Raw genomic sequence first — 17,091 nt, 5'->3', positions numbered from 1 at the left:
AGTCTGTATCACACAGAAAAAGGATAAACCTGTTGACTTCACTCAAGACTCATGAGCAATGTCCATTCCAGCCAAGAGTTCTTCTCCGTCGGATGACAACTTCTGTGATGTACTCTTCAGCCTCAAGTACTGGTCCCTCCTTGTCAAGTGGCTTCTCCACTACGTCCAAGACACCAACACTCTCTGAAGATCTCCCTGGTCCTCAGCTCCCCAGGATATACAACCAGGCTACTCTTCACCACTGCCGTATAATTTGTACTATATTGTGCAGACAACTGCCTTTTGAATCTAGATATTTACTTATGTTTTTTATGAAGAAACCCCACTCCTGGTACCAAGATTTGAAGCCGGGCAAATGACACTCCACACTTCAAATAATTTTTATGTGGGTTCTTTATTTCTTAAAAGTATTAAAGTTATTATTTCCCACTGATGGACAGTGACTAAAGTTTTTAACAAATGTAGAAAGTTCAAAAAGAAACAAACAAAAACAAACAAACACTAGAAGCCCAGTGCAAGTTCTATGGTAAATAGAATAAAAATAATAACCCTCAAAAAGAATAATTTGACAAACTGTGTAGCACAACTAGATTCAAATATTCACACAAATAACGTACAAATACGGCAGTGGCACCTCTAAAGGGTGGAAAAAACAGAAAACGTTCACAACTCCACACCGCATGGTGCTCATTAACCGTCGGTAACTGCAGCAAAACTACTACACCACAAAATACAGTTGACAGGATATAGGTGATTTTCACCACCTGGTTACATAAGTGCAGAACATTTACCATTTACTGTGCAGTCAGCATGCAAATTATTTTCCACAACGCACAACTGCTCAAGGAATATTTAGTTGCAAAGAGTCTTTTATTTCTTTATTTTTTTGTGGTTTGGACACTTTGTGTTACTGTGGCTACAGAGAATCTGAAGTTGACAACACGTTACGATTTGTTTTAGCCAAACAAAACATGAGCTAAGCGGGTGATGTATTTTAGTAGAAATATGTTCTACAGGAATTCGTCACATTTGACACACTGAAAGAGTTACAACTTGTGCCATTTTTGAACAAGAAATGTTGAATAATTGATTTTTATTAATTTAAAGCACAGAGCAGTATAGGTTCAGTATTTCCCTAAAGATGTTGGACATCACAGATATAAGGTTGGAGTAAAGTAATGTGAAGTTTGAACTTCCGTGCAGTAGTAAATGTAGTAAAAACTAAAAAAAGTAAAAACTTTCCACCCCTTTTAAAATGAATAAATGTGCCAAAACATTAGAACCACTGCTTCTTATAATGCACTCCAGTATGACTCGACCACCCACTCTGAGCTCAATAATGAACAGAGTAGAATTTTCACCTTTTAACCCACAAACTTAAAAATTATACCTTTGTAAAAGTAAAATTCATGGCAGAGCTGCTGTGTTGGATTGTATTCCATTATACAGGTGGTCAGTGAGTGTAAATAAATACAGAAAATCAAAAGCTGTTCCTTGGATTTTACAGCGACATTTAAACAATTTTAATAATTGCATTAGTTTTTGCAGCTCCATTGAGTTTTCTGTCATTCTGCTGTCTCATGTGTCCTGTAGAGGACGGAGGTGAAGTGGAGCTTTGTGTGGCGTCGCCCGCTGAGCTGCTCTGTGCTGACACCTGCTGCTTCACTGTGTCCACAGTGGTGCAGTGGCTCTGTCACCTCACAGTAAGAAGCTTCTGGGTTTGAAACTGGTACTTTCAGCATAGGTGTCCAAAACATGCTATATATATCTTTCTTTCTTCTTTATTCGTACTGTTGTTATGCGAGCGTGGAGATAGTGTGAACTTGTGTTTTCTTGATACGTTACGTATGTATGGACTGACTGCTACAGTTGGGGGCATGATGTGACAACCTCATACACACCGGACTAGCAAGCTAACACTAGTTATCCAACTAGCATTAGCCTAACTTGCTGAGTAAGGGTCTACACAGGGACCTTGTGGATTGCTGCGTTCCTGTGTTTTGTGTTGGATCATTTGTCCTCTGTAACAAATGGATACAGTCTTCCGGACAATCCACGTATCACTTACTCCAGAGACTTTTTGCTACAGCTGCAACATCACTCTCACCAAGTTACTGTCACACACAAGTTACCGGAGGAGCTACAACGCACAAACCCACCCGGTCGGACGGACACCTGTCACAACAATAAAAAGAAGGTAACAAGACGGGGGAAGAAGAAGGGTGGGATCAAAGCAAGACTGAAGCGAGGAAAAAGTAAACAACACCGTGTACTTCCGTCAGTGATCCTTGCTAACGTGCGCTCATTGCGCAATAAGACTGATGAACTGCAAGCCAATGTGTTTCATATGTATGAGTATTGGACTGCTTCCATTCTTGCTTTTACTGAAACATGTCTGAGTAGGAACGATAACAGTGACAACCTGTACATAGAAGGCTTTGGTTTTCCTGTAAGGTTAGATCGAGACAGCGAGCTGACAGCTTAACGACATGGTGGTGGGGTCTTTCTCTACCTTAACCCACACTGGTGCAAAACAATTGTTGTCAGCGAAGGACTGTGTAACACTGACATAGAACTGTGATCATGAAGTGACTCTGGGTCACTACAGTGTGGGATGGTCTGCTGTTAGACAGTAACTGACCTTGGAGCAGTTCTGCAAACACTTCAAGACAAAACATGGATATGAGACAAAGTTTGAACAACATGCAATGTTTTAAACGTTCTTCAAAAGTACACTGAGTACAAGTTGCTATTATAACTAGGTAAAATGCTAAGGATTAAATGTAATCCTCATTTAATAAAACTTGATTTTCCATCACAATTCCCTCCTTTTGATTACATTTTAATCACAAGACAACCAAAAGAAGTCATCAGATGCACAAATTCATAAAGATTCAATATACATCTTCTTAATGTTATATTGGAAATTCAGGCACTGTTTTTCTGTGACATAGACATCACTGGGGTACAGAGCTAAGCACAGATTAAAAACTATATAGGATATTTACAGATCTGTGAAAAGGTCAACATTAGGTTTTAAAAAGAGGAACTAAATTCTTTGCAGATGTTATATCAATGAGTGCCATCTGATGAGTCATAGAACTCTGTGACTCACATAATTAGACTTTTTACACATGGCATAAGACAACACCTGTAAAATGTAAAAGATTGCATGCTCCGCCAGGTGTTCTACAGCATCAGAGGTGTAATTCATATGTGAAATTCATCCAATCAAGATTTTTATCAATGGCACAAAGACTCAAATCCTGCAGCTATTTGGTTTCTAATTTTCCATCAAATGATTTTTATGGGCACTGCACTTCCTCCCTGGAGAGTGGGGGCATATCATGTTCGATTCCTACCTTCAATTCCAAACATCACCTGGGTGCACGTTCTGGGATCGAGTCTGTTGTGGTTTTCCTCTGCAGATTCACCACATGTCTTTCAAAGCATGTGTTTTACTTGACCAGTGTACTGTGGCACAAGGAGTCTCATTCTGTCTTCCATGGTGTTGTTCTCACTGTTGCTTTCCTTCTTCGCAGCTTAGGGACTCAGAGTGTAGGCACTTGCACTCGTCCTCTTTGTCCACAGACTTTGGCCCCTTCCTTTCAGTGGGTGGCGTGTATCCACGTCTTTCACTGCTGTGTGGTTGCGTGCATCATTTGAAAGGGTCCATTCCACTGAAATCGTTCAGTTGGAATAGGAAGAATGTCCTGGTAATGTATTTAAAACAAAGCAGAAACAACGTCTGGAAATATTGCAACATATCATTTTCTCAAATTTGGAGATTTCCCAAACAATTTTATTTATTTATTTTCCCTTATCCCCATGTTCCTTAAAACAGCCAGAGAAAGCTCAGTCCATGGAGACCTTCTCCTTCGTACCAATTTTGTTTTGAGTACATCAGTCATAACAACACAATATCTCTTCTCTCAGTTGGGCATCAACTCAATGAAATCAATCATCACATGGTCAAATGGTTTATCAGATGGAAGATGTGCTGCCTGTGGCTTTAGTCACACAGACAAAGCAAGATTGACAATATTTCTGCGCATATGATTCATACCCCTTGTTAAATCATCGGTTGCTGTAATAAATCAACATTCCCCCTTTTAAACACATGGTTTAACCTGTGTCAACTTTATCAGTGTTTAAGAAGAATTTTGGAACTTTTGGAATTTGCAACCCCCTATTTTCCCCTGATTTTCTCAGAGATAGAAAATTGTTGTACAGCAGGGAGTGACAATAAAATGTCTGAAACACTTTTGTTTGTGTGTGTGTGTTTGAGATACTTCCTGTTGGGCAGCTTTCTTAGCTACATCATCCACTTGCGTGTTTCCTGCTGAAACTAAGCAGCAACATTATTATGTTAAAAAAAAAGATTGTTATCAGATTCCTTGAACTCTTGTCCAGAGTGTTCCAGATTCATGAACAATTCAAAAATTGTGGATCTAAAAGTCTAAAATCCAAGATCTTTACTGTTTTTGTCTTCAGTTCTTCTTCTATGAGCCACAAATTCAGCATCTTAAGCTAAATAATATGATAAACATCACATTATGTAACAACAGCAAAATCTTCTTGGTTCTCTCAAGTGGTGGGATTGAACCATCTGGAAACAGTTACATTAGACATGTGAAGTAACACTGATCGTATCTCAGACATCTCACTGTAGAAAGGTGATGAGTTTCTGCTCCTGGAATAAGAGAAAGAAGCTGCATAAGGAAGAGTTAGATCAGCATAACCAACACTTTGTCTGCAACTGTCACAGCTTGCAGGCATCATAATCCATCATCTGCAGGATCCATCTTAGCTAATGTTGTCATCTGCCATCATGGTTCTGTAACAAAACACAAGTCATACAGCTGTTTCCCTGGTTAACAAACCGAACATAGTGACTGGGTAACACTAATGTGGAGTCTGCTCATGGTGCTCAACTCATTTCATCATGAGCTGAGAGTTATTTTCCATGGAACAATACATTTGGAGCCTTTCTGTCTTGATAATATTGAATCCATTGTTTTCAGTATGATGTCAGACCCAAGAAACTCATCCTTTGTTTCTTGGTTAAAGAGATGAGAATGGATTGTTTGGTTATCACATGACTTCAATAAGTTACTTCACGAAGGACCACTTTCCACTATCAATATCACACATCTTTATCATTAAATATTCACAAGACACAATCACGGCTGCTTTTCTTTAGCAATTCAAAAAATTGATGTAATTCCATCAGTGGCTTTTTGTTTGAGAGCTTTATGTTTTTCATTTACAGGTTATCATATTGTGGCATTTAGGCTCACTGTGACATTGGGTGTATTATTATGTGACCTACTCTATAACAAGGACAGCTTCATGCCCTCTTACTGGGAAATATTAAAATCTTAGTTGATTCACACAGGAAAGAATCACTAGCTCATCTGATCCTAACCCTCTCCTCTCTGCTTGCCCCTCTGTCACCATGTGTTGTTGCCACAATTTTTGATAAGGAAGAAGTTTGTGTTTTCTGCTCAGGCACAAGCATGTAAACAGAACTAAAAACCTTCCTGTAGGCACAGACAGACACTGAAAATATCACAGCCTAAATTTTCCAACCTTTCTTATTCTGATTTAGCTCATGAAAATATGGGAAACAGCATTTGAACGTCATAGAAACAGATTGGTTCCTCATTCAGAGACACATCACATAAGTGATCAGCCCAATAAAACACTGCAGTGAATTATTCAAACTTCACTGAATCCACTCATTCAGTCATGTGAAACATGTGATGTACAATGTAAGTCACTTACTGACATGAACAAGAAAAGACAGCCTGCTGCAGCTTCCATTCATACACATATAACAGAAAATCTGGGCTATAATTCATCATGGTGTGTTTTTAAATGTTTGAATTATCAAACACTTGCATTACTTCTGATGTAGTCATCAGATAGATCCACTACTTAATCATTAGATATTTATTCAATCAAATTTATGGGGCATAATTCTGACAACATGAATGTAGTCGTCTTCTTTCCCTAAACTCTACTTAATTTTCCTTTGTTCACATATTTAACATTATGTAAGTTACACATCTGTTTGTCTTTTTAGCCTTCAGTTTCTTTTCTTGATTTAACTTTTTTTCTTCTGTCTTCAAACATTTAAGACTTTTGTCACCATACTTGGTTTTCGTAATCTCGACAATCGGACCCTACGGGGTCCAAGCCCCCGTCCGTGCACGGCCTTCAACGCAGACGTCTCTACGAGGATGAGGGAATCTTTTTAAAGCTCCCAATACCTCAGTTTTATTTGTTGGCCCCTTCGTTCAACTTGGCTGTTGCCCTTTATACTCCTGTTTTCTTTTCCAGGGTGCATGCAAACCACTGGTTACTCTGGCTCCTCCAGTGACCACTCACGGATCCTGCCGACAACGCCAAATTGTCATGGCAAAAATGAGCATATCAGGTCTTAGACACCTCAAGTGTAAGCAGTAAAGAAGCTTCAACATCCAGGAAGAGAGAAGATCATCAACAGAGTTTCAAGTCTCCATCCTATGCAGTTCTAAACTTCATACATCACACATTAGTCTTATAACTTTCTGTTGCTGGGCAGAACATTCTTCACCCTCAGGCTACTGCTCCCAGCACTCGTCTCCTTTTCTGGAAACCTTTTCCCTTTTCAGCACTTTGATAAGCAGCTATGAGCATGAAGTGACTCTGGGTCACTACAGAGTGGGATGGTCTGCTGTTAGACAATAACTGACCTTGGAGCAGTTCTGCAAACACTTCAAGACAAAACATATATGTGAGACAAAGTTTGAACAACAGACAATCTTTTAAACATTCTTCAAAAGTACACTGAGTACAAGTTACTATTATAACTAGGTAAAATGCTAAGGATTAAATGTAATCTTCATTTAATAAAACTTGATTTTCCATCACAGATGCTTCCTCAGACACCCAGTACAACAGTTTATAATTTTAATTATTTATTTATTTACACACATAATTTCTAAATCTAAAGCATCTTTTTCATAAAACAGTGCAGTTTTTACAGTGTAAAGTCAGTAAATCATCGCAGGACCTTCACATTCAGAAGAGGTTAAAATACAGGAAGTAGAAAGTAGCATAAACTACTTTAAACTGAATACTACACTGAATAAGGCTTTTGATGTGATAATGTGTTTTTTTTTCTGTATGACTGGTTATAGTCTTAGTCCGAAGTGACGTTTTTCTGGCATTTTGAGAATTGACAGTTAACTCTCAATGTTTTATAACATTAAAAAGTGAACTTTAAGATCCCTAAAGCACTCCAGCTTGTCAACGTCTTCATTTATTCAGCATATCTGCAGGTTTTAAAACTCAAATAAAACCTGAAGGCTTTTATTTGAGGCACTGATAACATAAAGAAACTTTTGTGTGAGGTTTGGATTAACAAAATATAATTTCATTATAAATATTTTCCAAACGGCAATGTTAATATGCACAAACCAGTAAAGGTTCACAAATAGTTTTTCATCAGCTTATCCTAAGTGCAAAAAATCTTCACCATAGAATCAATACATTTATACATCCAACAATATTAGGTTAATTACACCCTTGTGCAAACAGCGCATGAACAAAGAACATATAGTGACTATTTGTGAGTCTGCAACAGCCATGTTGCAGACATGCTGCTACTGTGAGAGACTGTGCCATCCCTCACATACTGGGCAGGCTCCCTGGGGAATGTAGCCCGTCAGGTTCAGGTTTCAGGTTTTCTTTAATGTGGTTAAATCCTTTTAGATTCTGTGCACACAGGGCGAATACATGTATTACTCGTTTGTTTTCTTTTTTTTACTGTTTTTTGAACTTTTTGGGAGTTCATCCAAAGAACCCTTCAGCTTCAGAAAGAGCTTCACAGTTTACACAGAGGAGCAGCTTTTAGCTCTACGAGACAAGCCAGAGATTCCAGGTGAATTATGGAGGAAAGGGAGAGGCTGTAGAGTGGGACAAAAGCTCCAGGAGAGAAAATGAAGGTACATGGGAAACGTCCGTTCCTTCTCCAATAAGATTGATGAGCTTACGGGGTTGATCTAGCTGCAGCAGGAGTATAGGGAGTGGACCCTCATGTTTCAGACATGGGCGACTGAAGTGACACCAGACTCTGTGGTTGCCCTGGATGGATTTGGATGAGTGCGGTACGAAGAATGGAGGGCGACTGGTGGTGTTTATTAAAGAGAGATGGTGCAACCCAGCGCACATCTCTGCACTAAAGACATTGAGTTACTTCCTATTTGCAAAAGACTCTATTACATCCCCAGGAGTTTTTGCACGTTATTGTGTTTAATGTGTACATCCCTCCCTCTGCTGATGCAGACTCAGCAGTCCCTCTTTCTCCTCACTGGGGACTTTAATCGCGCTCCACTCTCTTCTACTCTCCCTACTTTCACCCAGTACATGAAGTGCCATACCAGGGCAGACAAGATGCTGGTCTTGCTGTATGCTGCTTAACAAGTGAATTTCCCTGCTGTGAGATCAATAAAGTTTGATCTCTATCTTTATCCCTTTACAGCTACATTACTGTTTCATCTGCTTGTTCAGCAGGAACTGTGTATGAATGACCCATGGTTCTTTTTTTATACATCACGAATCCACCAGCACCAAAAGCAACAAGAAGCAAACTAAGAGCTGACAGACCAACTGCCAGTCCAACATGTCCGTCCTTGATTCCTCCATCAGCTTTGTTGATGCTTCCAGCTATAAGATCTGCAGATCAAAATCAGATGTGAAATATCAGATGTAAGGTAGATAATATAAGTAACAAGCCATTTCCTACTCAAACTCATGTAAACCATTTTTTGGGGTTACTGACACTCTTAAGTTTAAATATTAAGGATATACTGAGTCCAAAACTAATACTAAATCCAAAAAGGTCAAACCTAACTTCCTATTTTTTATGCTGTAACAAGATTAATCACGAAAGTCTACTGTATTTTTTAATATTGTGACTCAAGAGTTACTTTTAGGTCTATTATTTGTACCTATGAATTAATGCATTTATTGTTAGATAATTCTCATTGGCTGGGGCACATTATTTATTCAGTTCAGCTGTTTTCATCCCATCACATTGCAACTCATCCTCACAATGACAAATTATGAAAAATCAGATTAAGTATGACACTAGAAACATGCTAAAAACTCTTATTGCACATTTGAGTTTTTCGCTGCAATTCCTTGTGGTATTAGGAGGCAGTTGGCTGCAGGGCTAAAATCTCTACAATCAAGTCAGGAATGTTCTGCTTTCCTTAAAATCTTGTGGAAAAAAAATTGGGAATCAGACATCAAGTCTATCTGACAGTGAGCAGCTTCTTCATCTCACCAGTGCATTTAAATATTTTAGCCTGACCTGGCACAGTCCGCTTAATTGCCTTTAACTCAAAGTAACAGCACACATGACTTTTTTGTTTAATGCGACTCCTTGATGATCTTTATTTCATGTTACCGTTTAATTTAGGTCACGTAAATTGTGACTTAAATTTGATAATGGAAAATAACTTTAGGGTTAATGCTGAAATACCACAGGAGCATTTTTTTGGCAAATACGTCTGCAGAGAGAGAAAATGATGTATAGCCTGAACAAGTCAGATTTTTGACAAAACAATTTTGATATGGCCATTATGCACATTTGTATTTTTCTACATGGTCATATTCCTAATCATAACCACCCAACTGTTATCAAACTCACCTGAGTCTGTAACTGTCAGTCTGATGACGTTGATGGGCTCAGACTTAATAAAACCTCTTATCATGCGTCTCCGCTCCCTCTCCTTGACTCGACACTCGTATGTTCCATGGTCGCTGCTGTTCACGTTCCTCAGAATCAAAGACACATTACCATCCTTCATCGGTCTGTCCAGGAGGTCCACTCGGTTAACAAAGGATGGATGCTGGAAAGTGTTGTGAATGTGCCCACCACGAACAAAAAAGACGTACTGTGATGGTGTCAGGTCAGGTCTGGTCCACTCTACAGCAATGAAGTGTTTGGAGACAGGAGCCTGACACGGTAGAGTCATGTTTTGTCCAGGGTGGACGGTGATGTTCAGCTGACCTGAGGGACATAAACATACTAAACAAAGGCTTAAATTATCTGAATAAAACACCTGCCTCCATCTGAGGACTCTCACCCTCCAAACCAGCCAATAAACCTAATTGCTGCCAATCCAGAATGTACTACAAACTTTCTCATCAAACTGTATTAAATTGAAAAGTTTGACCAAATCCAATGTTTTCTAGAAAGAAAAAAAAAGGTTTCTGAGGATACCTGCTTACTAATAGTGTCTTGACAGTATAAAAAAAACAACAACAACTTGTTTTTCTTTATAATAACAATTCTAAAACAAATTTGCAATTAGATTAAATTCTCGTCTGACATCATTATTCTTTATTGATGATGATTTTCTTGAAGTTCAAATTTGAAATGGGTTAATATTTTTAACCAATTTTATCACTTCACCACCAGCAAAACTACTATTAAAAGACTTTATCCACTTGATGAGGTCATTGGTAAATGCAGCTTTGTGAGGCTTAATGAAAACAATAACTTAGTATGTACGATAGAGGTCAACATCTTTTGTAGCAATTCAAAATGCTCATTTGCTCTAATTTATGGAGTAAGTCTTGGTAGAATGACATAACCTCTAAAGGAGGGTTCACTCGTGAAGCTGGTCAAATACTTCAAACTGCAGTATGAACATTTTCTTATTTATGTGTAACATTGCAAAATTCAAACACCAGTTTACTTGTCTAGATGTAACACTTGGCTCTGAATCATCCTGTGACTGACTAGCTTGTGGCCACAGTGGTGCACCTAGTATCAGTCCACATGATAATGTGTTGCAGCAGATAAAGTTACATGTTGTAATCTTCACAAGATGAACACAGGTTAATGTGAGGGGAAACACATCTCAATGGTGAAAAGTAATTGGACACAAAAGTTTGACCGAGTAGGAATAATCTTCGGTCAAAATGTTTTAAAATTACTTGTGACTGTCAACTGGTAGTTGGTACAGTGACCCTCTCTTCCCAACTAGATGTTGAAGTGTCCCTGGGCAAGACACTGAACCCCCAACAGCCCATTCCCAATCCCGAGTCGTACAGTGCCGGTCCCAAGCCCGGTAGAAATTGGGGAGGCTGCGTCAGGAAGGGAATCTGGTGTAAAAACTGTGCCAAATCAACATGCGGACTAAGGACCAAAAAACAAAAAAGGGACTCTCAACTGGTGCCAGTCTTCCAAATGCATCAGTGGTTGCTCAATCGTAGTGATGTAGATAGAGGTCAGGAACCACATTACCTTCCCTTGTCAATATCATGTTCTATATTAAACAAGATGCTTGTTTCACTGCAATTTAGCTTGAAGTTGGATTTAGATGTTTGCAGGACATCTTTATTTGTGATCATAGTAATTTAGGGATCATTTTGTGTTACTCAATACGGATATAATGACGTTGTACTGTATAAGCCTATAGTTCATGGTATTTTCACAGAATTATTATGAGTTATCAGTCACCCGGGTAGGGATGGGGTTAACTGGTTGCATAGCATGTGCATCAAACTGACAGCTATACTATCAGTGCCAGAAATCAACTTTGTCTCCTTAAGAACATAAAGCAGCTTTCAGACACTGTCTCAACCTGATTAACAAATGTAGTATGAAGGCCGTAATAGCTTCTTTGACTACATTGCATGATTATTTTGTTTTTTATCTAAAGGTTGTGCATATAGTAGGAGCAAGCACAGACGTCAGGAAAAGCAGTTTGAATTGTCACTCAAAAAAAAAATGACGACGCTATTGGAAAAAAGCTATTACACCTTATTGGTACATGTTACATGATTTTATTCCAAAACATCTGCATGTATTGAGTGGACTCAAATGATTATACAGTTGCTTTAAAATAATTAGAAAACACCATAAAGAAAAGGAGGAAATAAGGGTAATGGGAAAAGTTATTTATTAGCCCACGTTGTCCACGCTGCATATGGAGATGGTCACTAACTTTAGTCCGTCAGTTTACTATGTTTTATTTTAATCACTACGCTTCACCCACGGATCGTGGGGTAAAGAAAACACTTGTGCAACGACTGAAATGTTTTTGTCTGCAATGCTCACAAAGCCGACGGCCCTTTAATGTTATTGAAGACGATCTTCACTAAATGTCTAAATATATAACGTTACACTGTCTGGGCAGCAACTGATTTAGAAACTGGTTCAGAAACTGGTTCAGAAACTGGTAGGCCACTAACCACTCTTCGAGGCCAGCTGCCCACTAGCCGAGCGAAGTTATTCTCGGCAACCCACTCGATATGTAGCTAACTGAGTCGGATACCCGCTAGCTGGCCTCGGGATAGTCATTAGCTGAGTTAGCAGGCTAAAGCTTGAAGGTTAGCTTTCTGCTAATGCTAACGCTGTCTGCTATTTAGTTTTCTGTTGAGGAGTAAATATTAACTCACCGCTGTTCTCCCGAAGACACACGCTCATGAATATACACAGCGGGAATAAGAATGTTCTACAAAGAGCCTCATACTGCACCATCTTCCCAGGTTTACATTCTTTAGCTACTTCCTCAACATTTCCTTATTCTGTCATCGACACAGGTTAATCCCCCTGAAGACCCGGCGAGAGGGGAAATAAAGTCAGTGAACACTACGCACCCTCAGGAAGGCAGAAACAAGCAGTTGGGCTTTATCGTGCACAAAAAGAGGGGCGAAATTGAAGTGGTTATGTTTAAACAAGGTAACAATAAAACTTCTACCACACTGATCAGTCGTGTTATTTAGCTGTGTCTTATTAGAACCGACTCAGCGTTTATTTGCTGTAACAAGTCGAATAAAATATTTCTAAAAACTGTTTCATCATGGTTTCACATTTATTAAATCCACACAATTGTAACACCATGAAGAAGTCGACCACTGGATGTCGCCATTTTGACTTTATTGTACTGATGCTAAATTGTTATTTTATTTATGTGATTCAGTGCTTCAAAAAACTTCCACCATCACTGACAGTGTTTGTCATTGTTACCTCAGTCTCTCCAGGCCTCTCAGAGCTGGTTTCAGTTCTTCCTAACGACCTAGTTAGGTTTTTTGTACCTTGTTGATGAATATGGGACCAATATACCAACAATACAACAGCAGCAGCTAATGATACTTCTAGAAAACTGCAGTGAATTACAGTGAGCAGCCGTAAATTACAGGATCAGCATGGATGGATGAACATGGCAGCACAGTAGTGGACTGGTTAGTGCTGTGAATGTCTCTCTGTGTTGGCCCAGAGACAGACTGGATAAGAGGTTAAAGATGATGGATGGACAATCAACCTCATGTTCGGACCTGGACGTCCTCAGAAAGTGTGTTGTCCTCAGTCACATTTAACAATGAGTGGTCTACAGTCAGATCTGGTTAGACCAGCTGCTGATGCTCCTACAGGTCCCTTCAAAGGCAGCACCAGCAGATGGAGGTTAGACAGAAACTGATTTCAATAACTAGAAGAGACTTTTGAGTTGATTTTGTCAGTCAAACTGCTGTTACAAAGACGACAAAGTGACCTGTTACCTGAATCATCCAGCAGGTGGCAGCACATCATCGTATTCACATGGTCTGATTCCAATATTGGAGGAAAAGTGTGAATCAGATCTGCCTGTTTATGTTATTTCCTGTTTTCTCTCTGTGTGAAAACCACTGTGGTTCTGACTGTGACTTGAAGACTGTAACTGAATGATGACGACTGATTAGAGCAGAGTGAATCATTATTCAGGTAGTTGTGGATTTCTCTTCTGACATTGTTGTTAAAGTGTGATAAAACTGATCAGATGGAAGAATGAGACATGGTTTTGTATTAAAGTGCACACTCAGCATTAACCACACACAGGTGCTGTACATCCAAAACTTTATGCAAAGAGCTAATTTTACAGTCAATATAAATGAAGGAGTACAGGGAGGCAATTCCAAAAAAAAGTGTGACACACAAATCCCAGTGAATGAGCCAGTGTTGACATATGATGACATTTGTGTAATAAAACGTAACAGGTAACAAGACAGGAAGTAAAACAACTACAGACAACAGCAACTGAACAATGAAAAGAATCAAGACTGAGCCTGAAATGAAACTCATGGAATAAACGTCTGTGGACAGTGACTCTGTCATCACTGTGACTCTGTACACAGACATCACCACATGTTGGGTTTCTTCCCAGTCTTTAATGCAGCTGTCTTCATGTCTGATTGTTTTAATAAATGTTAAGTGGACATTTTTAGTTTTTGTCCTGTTGAGCGCAGGAACACTTCGTTCACTCTGCGTGTGGAGATAAAGTAAAAATCATTCTGGTCTCTTTGGCCACACAATTAAACGTTTATTTAGCAAAAGAACAGCTTTGTCGGCTCTGTCCATCCGACACGGTCAGTCATATTGTGACAACAGTTTTCTTCTTCTCTTCCCTAGAAGGTGTTTACCGTAATACAGGTAATGAGAAGGTACAGAACATTTTGGGTGTAACACTACCGTATACAATGAGTAAAGAGCGCATATGATGTACAGACCTCAACACCCCCACTCGCTCTTAGCTCATCAACTTAATATTCTAGATTGACTCTGCCACTGTTGACAGTTTCCCTCATAAAGTGGTACTTGATGTCAATGTGTTTACACCTCTGCCTGTTAACTGGGTTTCTGGCTAGTGCTATAGTACCTTGGTTGTCTTCGTACACTATGGTGCTTGTATATTCATACGAATCAATCCCTGTGAGTAGTTGTTCCAGATAGATGCTTTCCTGTATAGCTGATGCTAAGGACACATATTCTGCCTCACAAGTAGACAGTGCTACTGTTGGTTGTTTCCTTGTCTTCCATGCAATCAGACCACTGTTTTTGCTTAGACCGATACAATAACCTGATGTACTGCGTCTGTCCGTAGTGTCTGATGCCCAGTCGGCATCACTGTACACTATTAGACCCAATTTTCCCGTCTTTCTCTTAAAGTACAAACCTTGTTTTTCTGTACCCTTAAGATATCTGAACACATGCTTCACTGTGTTCCAGTGGGCTTCTGTTGGTTCAGCAAAATGTTGTGACAGTTTACTGACCACAAAACTCAGATCTGGTCGGGTGCAAGTGGACAGGTAGATTAAGCTTCCCACTGCCTCCCTGTACATTCTTGGGTTATTCATTTTCTTTGCATTTTCTGTGAAGTCTAGTTTTAGTTCACATGGAGTTTCCCTAGGTTTATAGTCTTGTATGTTAAACCTGTTCAGTATTTTTTACACATATTTTTCTTGTGACATCTTTACTCCTTCTTCTGTCTGTTCAAAATCGATCCCTAAGAAGTGTTTCAGCTTTCCCATGTCTTTCATTTTGAATTTTTCAGTGAGCATCTTCTTTACATCTTTCAGTATGCTTTCACTGTCTGCTGCTATGATCAGATCATCTACCCATATTATTAAGACCACCTTCCCATTATTGTTCTCCCTTGTTTATACACAGTTGTCAGCTGGATTCTGTCTAAAGTTGTTTTCCACTAAGCAAGTGTGTAACATAGCATTCCAATTTCTCCCTGATTGTTTGAGACCATAAAGCGATTTCTGTAATTTACATACAAGTTTGTCACCTGTTTTTGACCTTTTTTCGTAGCCTTCTGGTTGTTCAATGTATATTTCACAGTCAATTGGTGCATGCAGGTAGGCAGTTTTAACATCCATCTGGTGTAAAACTAAGTTTTCTTGAACTGCCTTCTGCATGACCACTCTTACACTTGTCATATCAGCTGTGGGTGAAAATGTCTCCTCATAGTCAGTTCCTGGTTTCTGACTGTAGCCTTTCGCTACGAACCTTGCCTTGTACTTTTCACGTCCATCAATGTCCGTTTTTATTGCGTAGACCCATCTACCTCCCACTGTCCTTTGCCCTGGTGGTAGCTGTGTGAGTGTGAAGGTTTTGTTCTCTTCCAACGAACTCATCTCCTCGTCCATAGCTCTTTTCCACTGCTGTGAGTCGGTTGATGATTTGGCCTCCTCATAGTTCTGGGGTATGTTACATATCATTCTGTAACAAAAGTCAACACACATTTTAAGATTGTCCCCTGAGTACTCGGTCTCAAATTCCAATAGATGTGTTGGTTTCCTCCTAGTTCTTGGTGGGTTTCTTCTGATCATTTCTGTGTGTTCTTCTGGGCATGTGGGCTCACTTTGTTCAGGTAAAACTTCATGAACATCCTTTCCATTTTTTTCCACCATTACATCATTTCTGTCTTGGTTTTGAACCACAGGATACACATTCTCATACCCTGTGTGCGATTCAGAAGTTTGTGTTTCCTTCTCTTCGGTCGCTTTAGTTGTAAATTTCACCAACCTGTGCTTCTGAATCTTTTCTGTGTCTGGGTAGTACACTAAGTAAGCCGGGCTGTTTTTATCATAGCCAATGAAAATACCCTGATCACATCTGGAGTCTAATTTTCCACTCTCTTGCTTGTAAGCAAAACATATAGATCCAAATTTTTGCATCTTGGATAAATTTGGCTTCTTGCCTGTGAACAACTCGTATGCTGTTTTCTTTGTGTACCTATTGTAGCACCTGTTCCTCACGTACGCTGACGTTTGCATGGCATAGTTCCATAACTTATTGGGTAATCCACTCTCTATTAGTAAGCATCTACTCATCTCATATAGAGTTCTCCAACTCCTCTCTGCAGTGCCGTTTTGATGAGGTGAGTAAGGTGCAGATGTTTCATGCCTTATCCTGTTCTTTGTTAGCAATGTTTGGAAGTCTCGGCTTGTAAACTCAGTGCCATTATCCAAACGGATGCATTTTACTTCTCCATATGGTGCTATGTCTGCCAGGAATCTTTCTGTGGCTTTTACTGTATCACTTTTGGATCTTAGGAAATACACCAATATAGTACCTGAATAGTCATCTGTGAAGGACTGAGCATATCTGTACCCTTCAACAGTTGGTGTTGGCATGGGGCCAGCTAAATCAGTGTGGACTAGCTCTAAGGGTTTCTTTGCCTTTATATCTGGCTCCCTATTTCTCGTCTGACTGAATTTTCCTTGAGTGCACACTTCACATAGCTTGTCTGGCTTTGTGTT

The 17,091-nt window shown here is 39.4% G+C and overlaps 1 protein-coding gene across 3 annotated transcripts; it reads right to left on the bottom strand.

The window, feature by feature from the left end:
* Positions 1-3,193: 3,193 nt before the first annotated feature.
* LOC137137940 (myelin-oligodendrocyte glycoprotein-like) lies at positions 3,194-12,738 on the bottom strand. Of its 3 annotated transcripts, none has more exons than XM_067524787.1 (3): positions 12,466-12,732; positions 9,704-10,066; positions 3,194-3,713 (listed from the first exon to the last, which is right to left on the bottom strand). In XM_067524787.1, exons 1-3 carry the CDS (start codon positions 12,545-12,547, stop codon positions 3,691-3,693), a joined length of 468 nt encoding a protein of 155 aa, XP_067380888.1. In that variant the 5' UTR covers positions 12,548-12,732; the 3' UTR covers positions 3,194-3,690. The 3 variants fall into 3 exon arrangements, with proteins under 3 accessions (XP_067380888.1, XP_067380887.1, XP_067380886.1); XM_067524786.1 differs by lacking the exon at positions 3,194-3,713 and adding an exon at positions 3,764-4,693 and having other exon boundaries at positions 12,466-12,738; XM_067524785.1 differs by lacking the exon at positions 3,194-3,713 and adding an exon at positions 6,918-8,724 and having other exon boundaries at positions 12,466-12,714.
* Positions 12,739-17,091: the final 4,353 nt, after the last annotated feature.

The sequence above is a fragment of the Channa argus genome, chromosome 12, assembly GCF_033026475.1.
Source record: "Channa argus isolate prfri chromosome 12, Channa argus male v1.0, whole genome shotgun sequence".
Taxonomy (NCBI): Eukaryota; Metazoa; Chordata; class Actinopteri; order Anabantiformes; family Channidae; genus Channa; species Channa argus.
The sequence above is the reverse complement of the archived record's forward strand: the minus strand, read 5'-3'. Positions and strand labels throughout refer to the sequence as shown.

Coding starts and splice junctions, on each gene's coding strand:
- LOC137137940 (XM_067524785.1), bottom strand. CDS start 12,547: ATGGTGCAGTATGAGGCTCTTTGTAGAACATTCTTATTCCCGCTGTGT. Junction 10,067..12,465: donor GTGTCTTCGGGAGAACAGCG/GTGAGTTAATAT, acceptor TATGTCCCTCAG/GTCAGCTGAACATCACCGTC. Junction 8,725..9,703: donor ACTGACAGTTACAGACTCAG/GTGAGTTTGATA, acceptor TTTGATCTGCAG/ATCTTATAGCTGGAAGCATC.